The following is a 13542-nucleotide window of genomic DNA, read 5'->3' on the forward strand; positions in this document are numbered from 1 at the left end:
AAGATAGTGCGCGCCGCTGCGGGCTTTCCCTTTAATACTGAAGATGTTCAAATCCTGAATAGAAATCATGCGTTTATAATCTGGGTGTTAACATATTACACTCTCACATTTATTCCATGTATTTCCTTTTATGTATTTCCAATATTATGTTACTTATAATGCATTATTTGCAAGCGATTTGCAAAATTATTGCAAAAACGTTGTCAGAGTGTATGGTAACTATTCGTTTGAATGTGTAATAGTAACATGTAATTGCATTCATTATACTTTTATTTAATCTTTTCCTCCTCGTTGCTCTGTAACTTGCTGAGACACTCTTTGCAAGGGCGTAGGGTTTACTATCCACATGTTTTAAGGTATTTTATTATTAAATAAGACTTCTGATTTCTGTAAAACGGCCGTCAGATATTCTATGCTGTTTAAAATAAAGCTTTTTTTTTATAATAAAGTGATATTATTATGTCACCCACGCAGTGTGATGCAGAGGATGAGGATTCCCGAGATGAAGGTCATTCTGTGCAGTGACGTCAACCGCAGGCCACGCCCATCACCCTCTGTGTCAGCAAGAAATTAACGAGACTGTACTTTAGACACATAGCCTATTAATATGTTAATAAACATTAGCAGATATAGTGTGGGGCAGATAACAAATGTTTATATAATGTACATTTTATTCCCACACTATAATGCTATATATATTTTTATTTAATATAAAAAAAAAAAAAAATAAATAAAGTATTTAAATAATTTAATTACATATTTAATACGTAATATTAAACATATATTAAAATGTATTTAATGCTAAAATATATTTAATATATTGTTTAATATTTTAAATAAAAAATATAATAATAAATTGCATTATCTAAACTACTATTGTAATCAAGCCATATTTATTTCGAGTGTCAGTCTGCCTGGTGGACACATGTTGTTCAGGAAACATGAGGGAAGATCAATTCGTCTGGTCTCATTTAGCCAAAGGGAGAATCTGCATTATGAGGTCAAACTCACACATATCATGACACCAGAAGAGAAAAGGGTTAAGAAGATCTCAATGATTTTAGTTAATAGTATTGTGTTATAAATAGATAAAAAATAACTGCAAGCTGTGCCAAACTCTGACTATTTGTGTAGTAAACGTACTGTACATAGATTTTAATTAAAACAGTGACAGATACAAAGCAGATAATTCAAAATACTACAGCTATAGCATTGTTAAAACGCTAATATCAGAGATTTACAGGGAAAGTTTTCTCCAATTGTTGGTATTTTCTGAATAAATGCATGAAATTTTCATTACTTTTCCAGGCCTGGAAATCTATTTTTTACAAATTCTGTGACATTCCCTGGTTTTCCACAACTGTGGGGAACTTTGTTGCATACTGGACAAGGACCAGACAGTTACATGCATGAAAAACTGAGGACAATAACAGAATTGACATCTTGCACAGTTTTTATTCTTCACTCCAATGTTCCCTGCATAAGAGAAACAGTCCTTCACAACGTCTATGAGCAGATACTAGATTACTACATGTTTGACACTATAATTGTGCATGTTTAAGACTTTTTAAACACATAAAACACACCTGCTCCCCCTGAATGAGACACACAACATACAAACACATCACTTGACATGGTAACACATCACAATGTCCACTGTGATCACTGAAGTTCTGATTCAACGATATGAGCTTAAAATATCCGTACTGATACACATCAAACAATATATTACTGATATGAATTCACAGATGATTGACTAACATTCGGCAACTTAAAATAGGTTCAATAAGTGCAAAGAAATTTGTTTAATACTTCCACATAAAATAGTGCTGATTATGCCATCATACATATAATTAAAGCAAAAACTATTAAGTGATTAACAAAACAAACACTGAATCTCTACTACACTTTACATTGCAATTCAACCTGCGTACATTTAACGTTCATTAGTTTTATGCATGGTTCTTTAGTATATGGACGGAGTGATACTGAAATTCATAAATGAAATGAACAAACACATAAAGATTGTCGTCATTTACAGCATTCACCTTTATATTGTTCCAAACCAGCATGACTTTCCTTCTTATGTGGAGCACAAAAAGAAACTGTGCAATGAAGCTGTCAAGCTCTATAAAGCAAGTTGTTCGTGCACTATATTTCCAGTCTTCAAAAGCAAGTGTGGTGTGAGGAACAGGACGTCCCGCCGTAGATCTCAAATCTCAAGCGCATATTCAAACTAGCTGCATCTGCTTTGATATCGTGAATATGCGGATGTGAAAACGAGGTCTGAGATCCACAGTGTCTGTTCTGAAAGTAAACTTCACAAAAGCTACAAAATTATAGCTACAAAAGACATGAAAAATAGTGTTTATTGTCTCATTATTATTAAAAACAAAAAAAAATTGGTCCTTTTATGAATTAGACAGCACTGATCAGATTCACTCTCATTGTGTGAAAAAACAGCCAAGTTATTCCGCAAAAATCTCTCTATTTGTGTTCAACGGAAGAAAGTAAGTGATACAGGTTTGGAAGGACATGAGGACGATGAGTAAATGATGACAGAATTATTAATTTCTGGTGTAAAAGATCATTGGAATGCCATGTAAGCATGCTGAATGCCCAGAAGTAATTCAGTATTGACTAAAGATTCATGAAGAGCTCGTGTTTTACGGTCTTCTTGTGCCGAGAACATGGAAATCAGATTTTTTTCCCAATTGGCATTCAAATGTATGAAAGAACAAAAGGGATGTGGGACAGATAAACTTTGATCACTCTCTCAAAATAATATATGTATATATATATATATATATAAACCTCCATCCTATAATGAGAAATAATGATAATTGGTGCGTTTAGCACCAGAAAATACTGCCTGGAATCACATCCAAGACTTTGTTTTGCTTTAACAGGAAAGTCTCCAGTGTTCTGGTCCTCATTTCTTGTAGATATTGATCATTACAAACTGCATAAAATGCTAAATGCAGCATTGATGAAAATGGTACTACACTATACTAAACTTCATTTCCTTCATCTTGATTCTTGACTGGTCTAGATCAACACAGATCTTCTGCTGATATGAAATTTAACACAAAAACATATGTTTTGCATTGATCAATTTACACAGTAAGCATTGGATCTTGACTGGAGCTCAGGGCGGATCTTTTAGTGCACTAGAGGAGCGTCACATCTTCATTACGTCTATCACAACACAAAGGATCTGTGTGGCGAGCCGCTCTTACGATGCCATGGCGTCTCTGAAGCCCCACACCTCCAGCAGGGCGATCTGGAAGCTCTCGGCACACAGCGGCGGGTTGTCAAAGGTCAGGCAGCGTTCGGTTCGGCCGTGGTTCAGCTCAGAGTCGATGTACAGAGCGTTACCATCACCTCCTCCTTCACACGCAACAAAAGGCATCCGGTTATAGAGAATTCAAGTATTCAAGATCCTCCTTTCTATACTATACAACTCAAATAATACTGGATTTAAAGGGTTAGTTCACCCAAAAATGAAAATTCTGTCAGTAATTACTCACCCTCATGTTGTTCCAACCATGTAAGTCTTTCGTTCATCTTCGGATCACAAATTAAGATATTTTTGATGAAATCTGACAGCTGGCTCACTCCTCCATAGGCTTTCAGAGGGACCGAAACTCGCCGGCCCAGAATAGTTATTAAAAACATCGTTAAAATAGTCCAAGTGACTACAGTGGCTCTACATTAAGTTTATCATGCGACGACAATACTTTTTGTGCGGAAAAACAACAAAAATAACGACTTTATCCAACTATTAGTGTTCTTCAATGTGGGCCTCTGACGAGAGTTCACGGGAGCGCCAGGACGCATGCGCGAGAACTGAGTATTACCGCCATCTACTGTACAAGATGACATCCCGACATCATCGAGACCTAAATCACAATAAGTGTCGAATTCAATAGCTTACATACAGCGCGCGTCTTCCTCTGCTTATAAACATCTTGTACAGTAGATGGCGGTAATACTCCCAAGGAGTGAGCAGCCAGTAACAAGTAGTAGTAGAAGAAGAACGCCGTAATCTCAGTTCTCGCGCATGCGTCCTGGCGCTCCCGTGAACTCTCGTCAGAGGCCCACATTGAAGAACACTAATAGTTGGATAAAGTCGTTATTTTTGTTATTTTTCCGCACAAAAAGTATTGTCGTCGCATGATAAACTTAATGTAGAGCCACTGTAGTCACTTGGACTATTTTAACGATGTTTTTAATAACTATTCTGGGCCGGCGAGTTTCGGTCCCTCGAGAAAGCCTATGGAGGAGTGAGCCAGCTGTCAGATTTCATCAAAAATATCTTAATTTGTGTTCCGAAGATGAACGAAAGACTTACATGGTTGGAACAACATGAGGGTGAGTAATTACTGACAGAATTTTCATTTTTGGGTGAACTAACCCTTTAAGAGAAACTAGGACTGGGTAATAAATGTCCTTTCATTCATTCATTATGTTTTTGCTCTGAAATGGTTTCATAAATCAGAGGAAGCATCATTTTGACCAAATAGTCTTGGTTGCAAGTACATTCAAAATGTTTAATGCAAGAAACAAAAGTAAAAAAAAATTAAATGTAAAAATTACATTCTATCTATATATCTATATCTATATCTACACAAACAAATTTGGCGTAGAAACAATTTTCTGTAAAATTCAAAACCAATTACAGATAAACAAGTAACACACTGATATTTTGAAATAGAAAACCTGTAATAGTATTTTCTTGTAAAACCTACTCCAATAATCTTTGTTTTATCTGCAACTTCAAAAAAATCATTTTTTGCTATGAATATATTTTATTTGCATTATATATATTTTATTTCTTCCAATAATTTAATTGAATAACTTGTAATGTAATTACCTAATAAAAAAATACCTCTAAACACTGAACTAATCATTGAGTTGTGAATCAAATCATTTATACTTTAATAAATCGATAAGGTTAAAATCAGACATGATATTAAAACATCTCCATCTTAACACTCTCATATGAAAAGCTACTGACACTTCAGGGTTACTTTGGATAAAAGCATCTGCCAAATGAATAAATGCTAAATTTAAATGTTTAGGAAAATTAATAGTCAAATATAAGGCACATAAAATGATCTGTGTTATTCAGAATGTTGGTTAATTTTGTGTCATATTAAAGTCTTCCATATATCAGTATTGAAGGTGAATATTCACTATCTGTGCAAGAATATTACTGTAAGTTGATTTCAAGTGAAGAGAAAAATAATAATAACACAAATCTGATTAAACTCGTATCTCACTGACCGATAATGATGGAGTCGAGGTTTCCTGCCATGAACATGGAGGTGTTCCTGGAGTTCAGGTTGAAGTGTCGAGCGGACAGGAACGGGGACAGCTGAGACGTGTCTGTGGCTGTGGCTGGTTTCTCTAGAGAAAGAGGTGCGCCGTTGTCTTCGCCACCGCTCTGTTCATCGCCTGCGGGCTGGGCCGCGCTCGCCAGCTCTGGGTGTTTGATAATGACCCACTCATAACGCTCCATCTCTGGCTTCATCTGAAACAAACATGTTACACACATATATTTATGTCATGGCTCTTCTGAAAACACACACCAGCAATAATCAGACCGTTCCAGTCGTTACTTTTGGGGTCAGGAAGTGAAATCTGAATACATGCTGGGGTGTTCAATTGTGGTTTACGGTCTGGGCTACTACAAACTGCAAACATTCACCCTCATAGTGTCCATGTAAGTTGCTTTAGATGAATGAAAAATAATAATATAGTATAAGAACACCGCAATTTACCATTTTAGGGTTTCAAAGATCTCAATAACGTCTCAGTTGTGCTCCAACTTGCTAAGGTTTGATCTGATCCTTCTTTTAATACAATTTACAATTTATTTTTGGATATTTTTATTTGTTTATAAATAATTATTTATGCTGTTATTTTTTATTTAAATGTACATTTCATTTTTAATCACTTCTACTATGTATGGTAACATTTTACATTTTTTTTAATTCAAAGGACTTTAAATTGATATAAATAATCGTGCCTTTCCTTCCAAGATCATCTGATCCACAATAAATGTATAGCCCTATAATTTTACTCTATTATAACTATGATTCATTTATGTCCTTTTTATTCCTACAAAGGAGTCATATTTAATAGAAACATAACCAAGAACTCCATTAAATTACCAAAGAGCTATAAAATATTCCTCTGAGACTGAGAGTGTAACAGGATGAAACGATGATGGATGAAAGGAACTTGATACATAAATGCACTGCACTCTAGTCTAATACTTGAGAAAATAGCGCCACCTAGTGAAATATAAACAATAATTTCTAGATATTCAGTAACAACTAATACCTTAATTTTTTTTGGTTTATATTCTATATTATTATTGGTTACACTTTGTTACATTGTTACAGTGTAATTATATATTTAAGTACTGAGTAATATTAAGCAACTACATGTAGAGTTAGGGTAGGATTAGGGTTTGGTTGAGGGTTAGTTGCATGTAATTATGCATTATTTACTGTTATTACTATGGTAAGTACATGTAACTTATGTAACAAGGACACTGTCAAATAAAGTGTTACCTTATTATTTACTGATAATAAAATTAAAAGTATTTGATTGTATCTATATGTGTTTAAACCAATGAGTAGCACAATGTGACATACTCTGAAGACGAAACACTCTCCAGTGCCAAAGAAGCTGAGCTTGTTCCCGCCTCTCTTCCGCTCCTCCCAATCAGTGGACAGGAAGGCCCCGCACACCTGCAATACGATTGGATGAGAGGCCTGTCAATCACAGACTAGCAGCTTCTCATCCTGAACAACCTCCCTGCATCCTGGTTCGCTTACTATCAATCCTACATAGTATGCAAGGATAACCACAGACCTTCACTCAAAAAACTAAAACCACCATTGTTAAAACACATAGTAAATGAACAAAGGATGACTTTTGGACTGAACGGCTCTATTATAGCTGACGTATTTATAAATGGATGAAACAAAATCAGTTCTTCATGCACTTATTAAAATTTTACTCTAATCTAACATAGATTACCTTCACAGAAACTACAGCATAAATCAACTGAATTTGTGCTAAATTAATAAACAAAATGACAGAATAAAGAGAAAGAGACAGTTTTGGTACCTCTCGATCCGTGGTTCTGATGAGCATTAGTGTCGGCTCGTATCCCTCACAATGTGAATAAAACCTAAATAAAACATCACAGACAATATTTCAAAGGTCATTCAGCTCTTACAGACTGTGGTAAACTGTTGAACTGAGTAATGACTATTACTCAGAGGCAGCAGCTATTACTCATGAGGACTTCTTGAATAATATTCTTGAGCATAAAGAATATCTTTCTTTAACTTTGGCATGAAATGAAAGCTGCGATTGTAAGGCAGGGCTTGATTTTGCTCATGAGGAATTGATTGAATCATTGAGGTTTGCGATTGGTGGATCTCATGTGATTGACAGATTGTCCCACTCTTGCTAATAAACATCATCAGAGAAGAAAAGAGATGTTGCTGCAAGAGGGAGGGGATAAATTTTTAAATTAAAGATTATGAGGCACTAATTAAGATTATAATAAATACTGCAATGTTTTGATTTAAAGTAAGGCCACTAGCTTTGATATTTTGTTATCTAATGAAATTCGATATGCATTTTTAAGTGTGACTTGAGTGTCCGAATCCTGAGTACTAGTACCGGTTCAGGCTGCAGCCGTGCGTGGACGTGGTGAAGAGAAGCTGCGGCTGACACAAAGCGAACCGCTCCGGGATCCACGACCACACATCTCTGATCTCTTTAGCGCCGACGATCTCAGAGCTGAAATTATCAGCGTTCACGGCTAAATGGACATTTTGTCTAGAGAGATAAAAGGAGAGAACGCAAAATTGGTGATTTCAAAAATCATCTATTTTTATATCAGTAAACCAACAGCATAAAAAAATAAATAGAAATGTGTGAGGAGGAGGAGGAGGATGAGAGATGAAGATACCCACCTTCTGACTGAACTAAAGGACAGCACAGAGAGTGGAGAGCCGGAGAAACAGAAAAAACAATGAAATAATGTGTAAAAAAATGACAATTAGGGAATAAAAAAAAATAAACATGTAATCTGAGGAAAGATGCCAAACACAAAAAGATATAAATAGACAGACTTAATAAACAAATCCATTTTAATATGAACAGACACAGCCCTAAATAACTCAAACATAATAATCTTCTCATTATATTTGATCTTTCCACTATGGCTCTGTTCACAATTTTTTTTATTGGTTTCGAAATCATTCTAATATGCTGATTTGTTGCTCAAGAAATTATTATTAATGTTGAAAAAAGTTGTGCTGTTTAAATATATTTATGGAAACTGTTATACATTTTTTTCAGGATTCTTTGATGAATAGAAAGTTCATAAGAACAGCATTTATTTGAAATATTATTGAAATCTCTTGTAACATTATAAATGTCTTCAGTGTCACTTGATTGATTGAATGCGTCCTTCCTGAATAAACATTAATTTCTTTCAAAAACTAACTTTTGAACGTTAGTGTGGTTTAGTTTTGCGTCTTAGAAATAAAAAGTTAGCCTATATTTTGCCTTTTTAACCCAATGTAAAACCCTTTTAACTTTTCAAGTCTTACTAAATAACAATCCTCTTCTGTTACATGTCAAACTCATCAACATCTGCACAACTTTTGACCTATGAATGTCCATTTGCCTGTTATAACTAGACAATTATACTTTTATAAACAACTTTATAGAGAATTCGCTAGATATAGAGTAATAGCCCAGATATGAGTAACTAGAAAAATGTATATATACAGAAACGTCCATGATTTTTTTTTTAAAGGTGTTATTTCCAGGACATTAGAGGAATGTTTACAGGTTTATATATACATATTTTTTTTAGACACTATAGTTAACTCATCTCATGTAAGTGAGGATAGCAAGGAGGAGGTTTGACTGTAGATTTCTGATGATAAAACAGTCATGTCTACCTTTTCTGTTTGACGGTGATGCCTTTCTGCTGGAGCGATTTCTCATTGGCCAGCTGAAGCAGCGTGATCTCTTTACGGCTGAACAGGCGGATGGAGAACGCCTTTTCCAGCAGCTTATCCGGCGTCACGCTTTTCCCGATGTTCTGCACGAAGGTCTGAATGTCACTCCTGACCGCCGCCGACTCCTGCTTGGTTAAGGCCGAGCCGGAAGCCACACACTGCTTGCGATAAAACTTCAGTATCGCCAGTGCGACGCGGTAAAGAACCTTGTACCCCTCCACCAAAAACACGTCCATCACGCGCGCGGCGAAGCTGAAGGGAAGGTCGCCCAGAACCCACCTCTGCCAATCAGAGTAGACCTCCAGCACGTCTGTCGCAGTGGCAACCATCAGCTTGTGCGCGGCAGGGCAGTACTTATGCACGAGGTCGCCGAAGGTCATGCAGGCCGATTGATATGCGAGGAAAGTCTGATCTAACAAACGCCGCCCGGGTTCGTTGCAAGCTAACATGCGGCTGACGCTCTCGAAGCATTGAGCTTCATCCGCGCTCCAGTGCAGCAACAACGCCGTCACCGCCGGCAAACACGGGCAGTACGATATATCCGGGAACTGCCCTGCCACGCAGGAGATCACAGCATGCACCGATCCCACGGATTCGGCCTTCAGACAGTAACGCGGCACTGCCATCCCGTCCACGAACTCCGGCAACAGGTGCGCGGATGGGTTGCGCTTGCTGTTCGAGTTCCCCATGATGTCCCGGTAGACCTCGGCATCCGGGGTGACGGTGCGGCACGGGAGGGCTTTGAGCAGGTGCTGGTAAACGGCCGAGCGCTGGCTGTGGATTTTGCCCCACTGGCCCGTGCGCGCGTGCTGTTTTAACTCCTTTACGTCTTTATATTCGGTCTTACCGGGAGCCGCGTCGCGAGACACATCGTCCATCTGAGACCAGTCCACGAACACACCACAGTCCACAGCCATGACCTCTGACCTCACACGTCAACCGGCACAAAGAAAGAGAGAACGACTGAGAGAAACTAGCCTGCCATATTGCCTCAGCTGTTGAGAGAAGAAATATTGTCATTATCTACTTCATTAATGACAAAGAATGAACATAACAGTAAATATTACGGATGCCCAAAATGGTGATTATATCCAATAATGCATTCAACTTTAAAAAAATGCATCCATTGAATGCAATGTAAGTGCTTCGGTTAAAAGCGTCTGCCCAATGCATAAATGTAAATAATATTAGCATTTTTATCAGCATCTGCCTGAATTGGTTCATATTGGAAGCACATATTATCAGGGCTTTTCCATTTCAAACAGTGCATTACTATGTATGCATTAGTATTTAAATGCTATCCAAAATGTATATATTATAATATTTTGATGCATGAATTCAGCTTTGAAATAGTTGTTCTTCAATAGCCAGTATCAGTACCGATATGTACAGTGGCTGATATCATCCAGATATACACTACTGTTCTCAAGTTTGGGATCATTACGGGGTTTTAAGTATGAAAATGAATACTTTTACTCATCAAGGATGTATCAAACTGACCAAAAGTGACAAAAGAGTTATTTCAAATAAAAGCTGGTCTTTTGAACTTTCTATTTATCAAAACAAAAATGTGAAAAAAATGTATCACTGTTTCCACAAAAAATATGAAACTGTTTTCAAAATTGATAATATAATAAATGTTCCTTGAGCAACAAATCATCATATTAGAATGATTTCTGAAGGATCATGTGACACTGAAGACTGGAGTAATGATGCTGGAAATTCAGCTTTGATCACAAGAATAAATTACAGTTTACAATATAATATTAAAATAGAAAACAGTTATTTTTAATTGTAATAATATTTCATATTCACAATATTACTGTTTTTAGTGTATTATTTGATCAAAGAGCAGAAGAGACTTCTTTCAGAAATATAAAAAATGCGTACTGACCCCAAACTATTCAATGGTAGTGTATGTGTAAATATATATATATATATATATATATATATATATATATATATATATATATATATATAGTTGAAATACATTTGTTTTTTTGTTTTTTTATGCTCCTGGGACATAAAAGAAATGCCCTAAAAATCACATCCATTGACTTTCATGTCTCCTGCGAGTCCGTCTGCGTATTTGTGCCTTTCTGACTCAGTTTATCAGAATTTCCCAATTACTTCCCTCGCTCTGTTTTCTCCTTCTCTCTCTCTGTCTTGGGATTTGTAAGCGTGTGCAGACACTAGACTCTTGTACTTTAGAGTTGCTGTGAGGTCAGAGCTCAGAGAACGTCAACAACATGAAACTATCAGATTCAGGACAAAGCAAAAATACGCTATTGGATTTGCTTATGCAGCATAAAAGCATCAGTGCTCCAAGGGTCAGGGGTCAAGGGGCTATAATCCATTTACACCAGGACAGGTGGACGACGTGTATCTGGCATCGTGTCAGAATCACATAACCTATTATAATAGCATATTATACCGTCAGTTGTGTTTTAAGAAAATGACATGATTTCATAGTAAAACACTGACTTTAGAGGAACATTTTTCTATAGTAATCCATAAAAAGTAAATCTACTCTTATCATGGTAGTTTTTGGTCACACTTGTTCAACCTTATCTCAGAGAAACCATGTAAATAACATTGTACTATATGAACACGGAAATCAATCAGTAAGTACCAAAAGTTTAGAGAGAAGCAGAAAAAAATGTTTTAAACTTATTAAAGCAATTAAACTTACTTCATTTTATTAAAATAAAACAAATTTGATTTCATAATTCACTAAATAAACAAAAACGTGAATAGAAACATACAAACAAATAAATTAATTGGATTTTAAAAAGTATAGAAACTAGATTAGAAACCCTATTTTACACATATTTATAGTATTACATTTCATATATATATATAAATATATATAAAAAATATAAAGTTGCCTTTTACATTTTAGGGGACGCTCATATTCGGTTGTCCGCGGCATCTGAAAGATTGAAAACTAAATATTTGATCTATTTTAAACAATGTAAGACGCTTCCAGGAAGATTCTGTCAAAACGTAATAGTTATACTGTATTAAATATCTATAGTGAATAATAGTAAGTATGATGACGATGCACGTCAGCAGCCAATCAGCGAGCGAGAGAAACGCCTCACGCGCGCGCCGTCAAGCCCACCTGGCACGCGCTTTGCTGCTCTTCTAATGCTTCTAATGTTCACAAACAAACACTGCCTATATTTACCGTCAACTTTCAGTGACAGACATAAACAGTATGACACGCACAGCCTCGTTCAAATCTGCCTGATGATACTTGACTGACAGATGACGTTATAGATACTCACACACTAGTATCCAAACACATGCAGCAGACTGACAGCTCTATGGCGTAGTCGTTTTTATTAAACATGCCTTTAATACATGAAGATGTGCAAATGAAACGGCGACGCTTCAGATTAAGCTAATGTGAATAGCTCGTGCAGCTAATGTGCAGGCAGTGTAAACTGAACTACATGCCGAAGCCATTTAAAAGTATGTACTGCAGCACTTCAAGTACATGAATCGCAAATAGATGAGTGGCATTAAGAAAATGTCAAAATTGGAATAATAATTTGAATGAAACGTCTTACCTGATTTGCTTTCGACTGTCTGTCAGGCAGCGGGCATATTTGTGATTGTGTGCGCATGCGCAGTGAGTACTGCCGTCACAGTGCACGCTGGGTGAAGATGAGACTTACAGAGATATATAGGCTAGATATACTATATTAAATAGAGAACGAGATCTATCTATCTATCTATATATATCACACTTTAATGAAATATAAAGATATAATAATAGAGAAATGTGTGTATATGGTTATACACAACCAGTCATGGACGGACAATGCTATTTAGTTTTCTATGATAATTCTATTAATATACTTATCTATCTTACCCAGAAATACATGGATACTCTTTTGCTTTCTCCATTACGAGAAAAAGGAAAATCCCACGGTGAAAGGCCGGCCTGTATCAGCTGACCTGTTTACAGCTTTATGAGCATCTCACTGGCCAAAAGGTCGAGTCGTTCTGGTAATGAGACAACAGCTGGCCTTGTGCTCAACATCCGCAGACACATGACAGTCATTAGGATAACTCAATCAAGACTGCAGTGCTGCACGGACACAGTTCTTGCCTTCCTAGTGTTTATAGACTTATATAGTTTATAAGTGTTCACCTTTAAATAAACTCACTACCCTACAATAATTCACTAAAAGCATCATATAATCTAAGAATATCTCATGGTATTTATAGAAATTATGTCAAAATAGTTCCGGCATTAGTATATGGATGTGGTTGACCAGCAGTTCAACCTAGTAATATAATCCAGCATAATACAAAATGATTATGCATGATCATGCATGGCTAATGAGGAACAAGGACAACAGGAAAGCGACTCACACTTGAATACCTGATTACTGATATGTTAAACTTCAAAAGCAGATAAATAATTTAATATTGCACCAATTCAATTACCTGTTTGGCTGCAAAT

General features: G+C 36.3%; 1 protein-coding gene and 1 gene segment (V, D, J or C); both read right to left on the minus strand.

Moving 5' to 3' along the window:
* The window catches only part of LOC311284461 (Ig kappa chain V-III region MOPC 63-like), a 945935-nt gene that overhangs the window by 271314 nt on the left and 661079 nt on the right, over positions 1-13542 (minus strand).
* On the minus strand, positions 1438-12729 carry tbc1d24 (TBC1 domain family, member 24). Its single transcript, XM_084398226.1, has 7 exons — positions 12641-12729; positions 9006-10060; positions 7711-7869; positions 7147-7210; positions 6669-6764; positions 5290-5536; positions 1438-3390 (listed from the first exon to the last, which is right to left on the minus strand). The coding sequence occupies exons 2-7, from the start codon at positions 9980-9982 to the stop codon at positions 3236-3238; spliced, it is 1698 nt and encodes a 565-aa protein (XP_084254352.1). The 5' UTR covers positions 9983-10060; positions 12641-12729; the 3' UTR covers positions 1438-3235.

Source organism: Rutilus rutilus, assembly GCF_951802725.1.
Source record: "Rutilus rutilus genome assembly, chromosome: 24".
In the NCBI taxonomy this organism is placed as follows: domain Eukaryota; kingdom Metazoa; phylum Chordata; class Actinopteri; order Cypriniformes; family Leuciscidae; genus Rutilus; species Rutilus rutilus.

Coding starts and splice junctions, on each gene's coding strand:
- tbc1d24 (XM_084398226.1), bottom strand. CDS start 9,982: ATGGCTGTGGACTGTGGTGTGTTCGTGGACTGGTCTCAGATGGACGAT. Junction 7,211..7,710: donor CACGGCTGCAGCCTGAACCG/GTACTAGTACTC, acceptor TGTTTTATTTAG/GTTTTATTCACATTGTGAGG. Junction 5,537..6,668: donor GAGAGTGTTTCGTCTTCAGA/GTATGTCACATT, acceptor TGTTTGTTTCAG/ATGAAGCCAGAGATGGAGCG.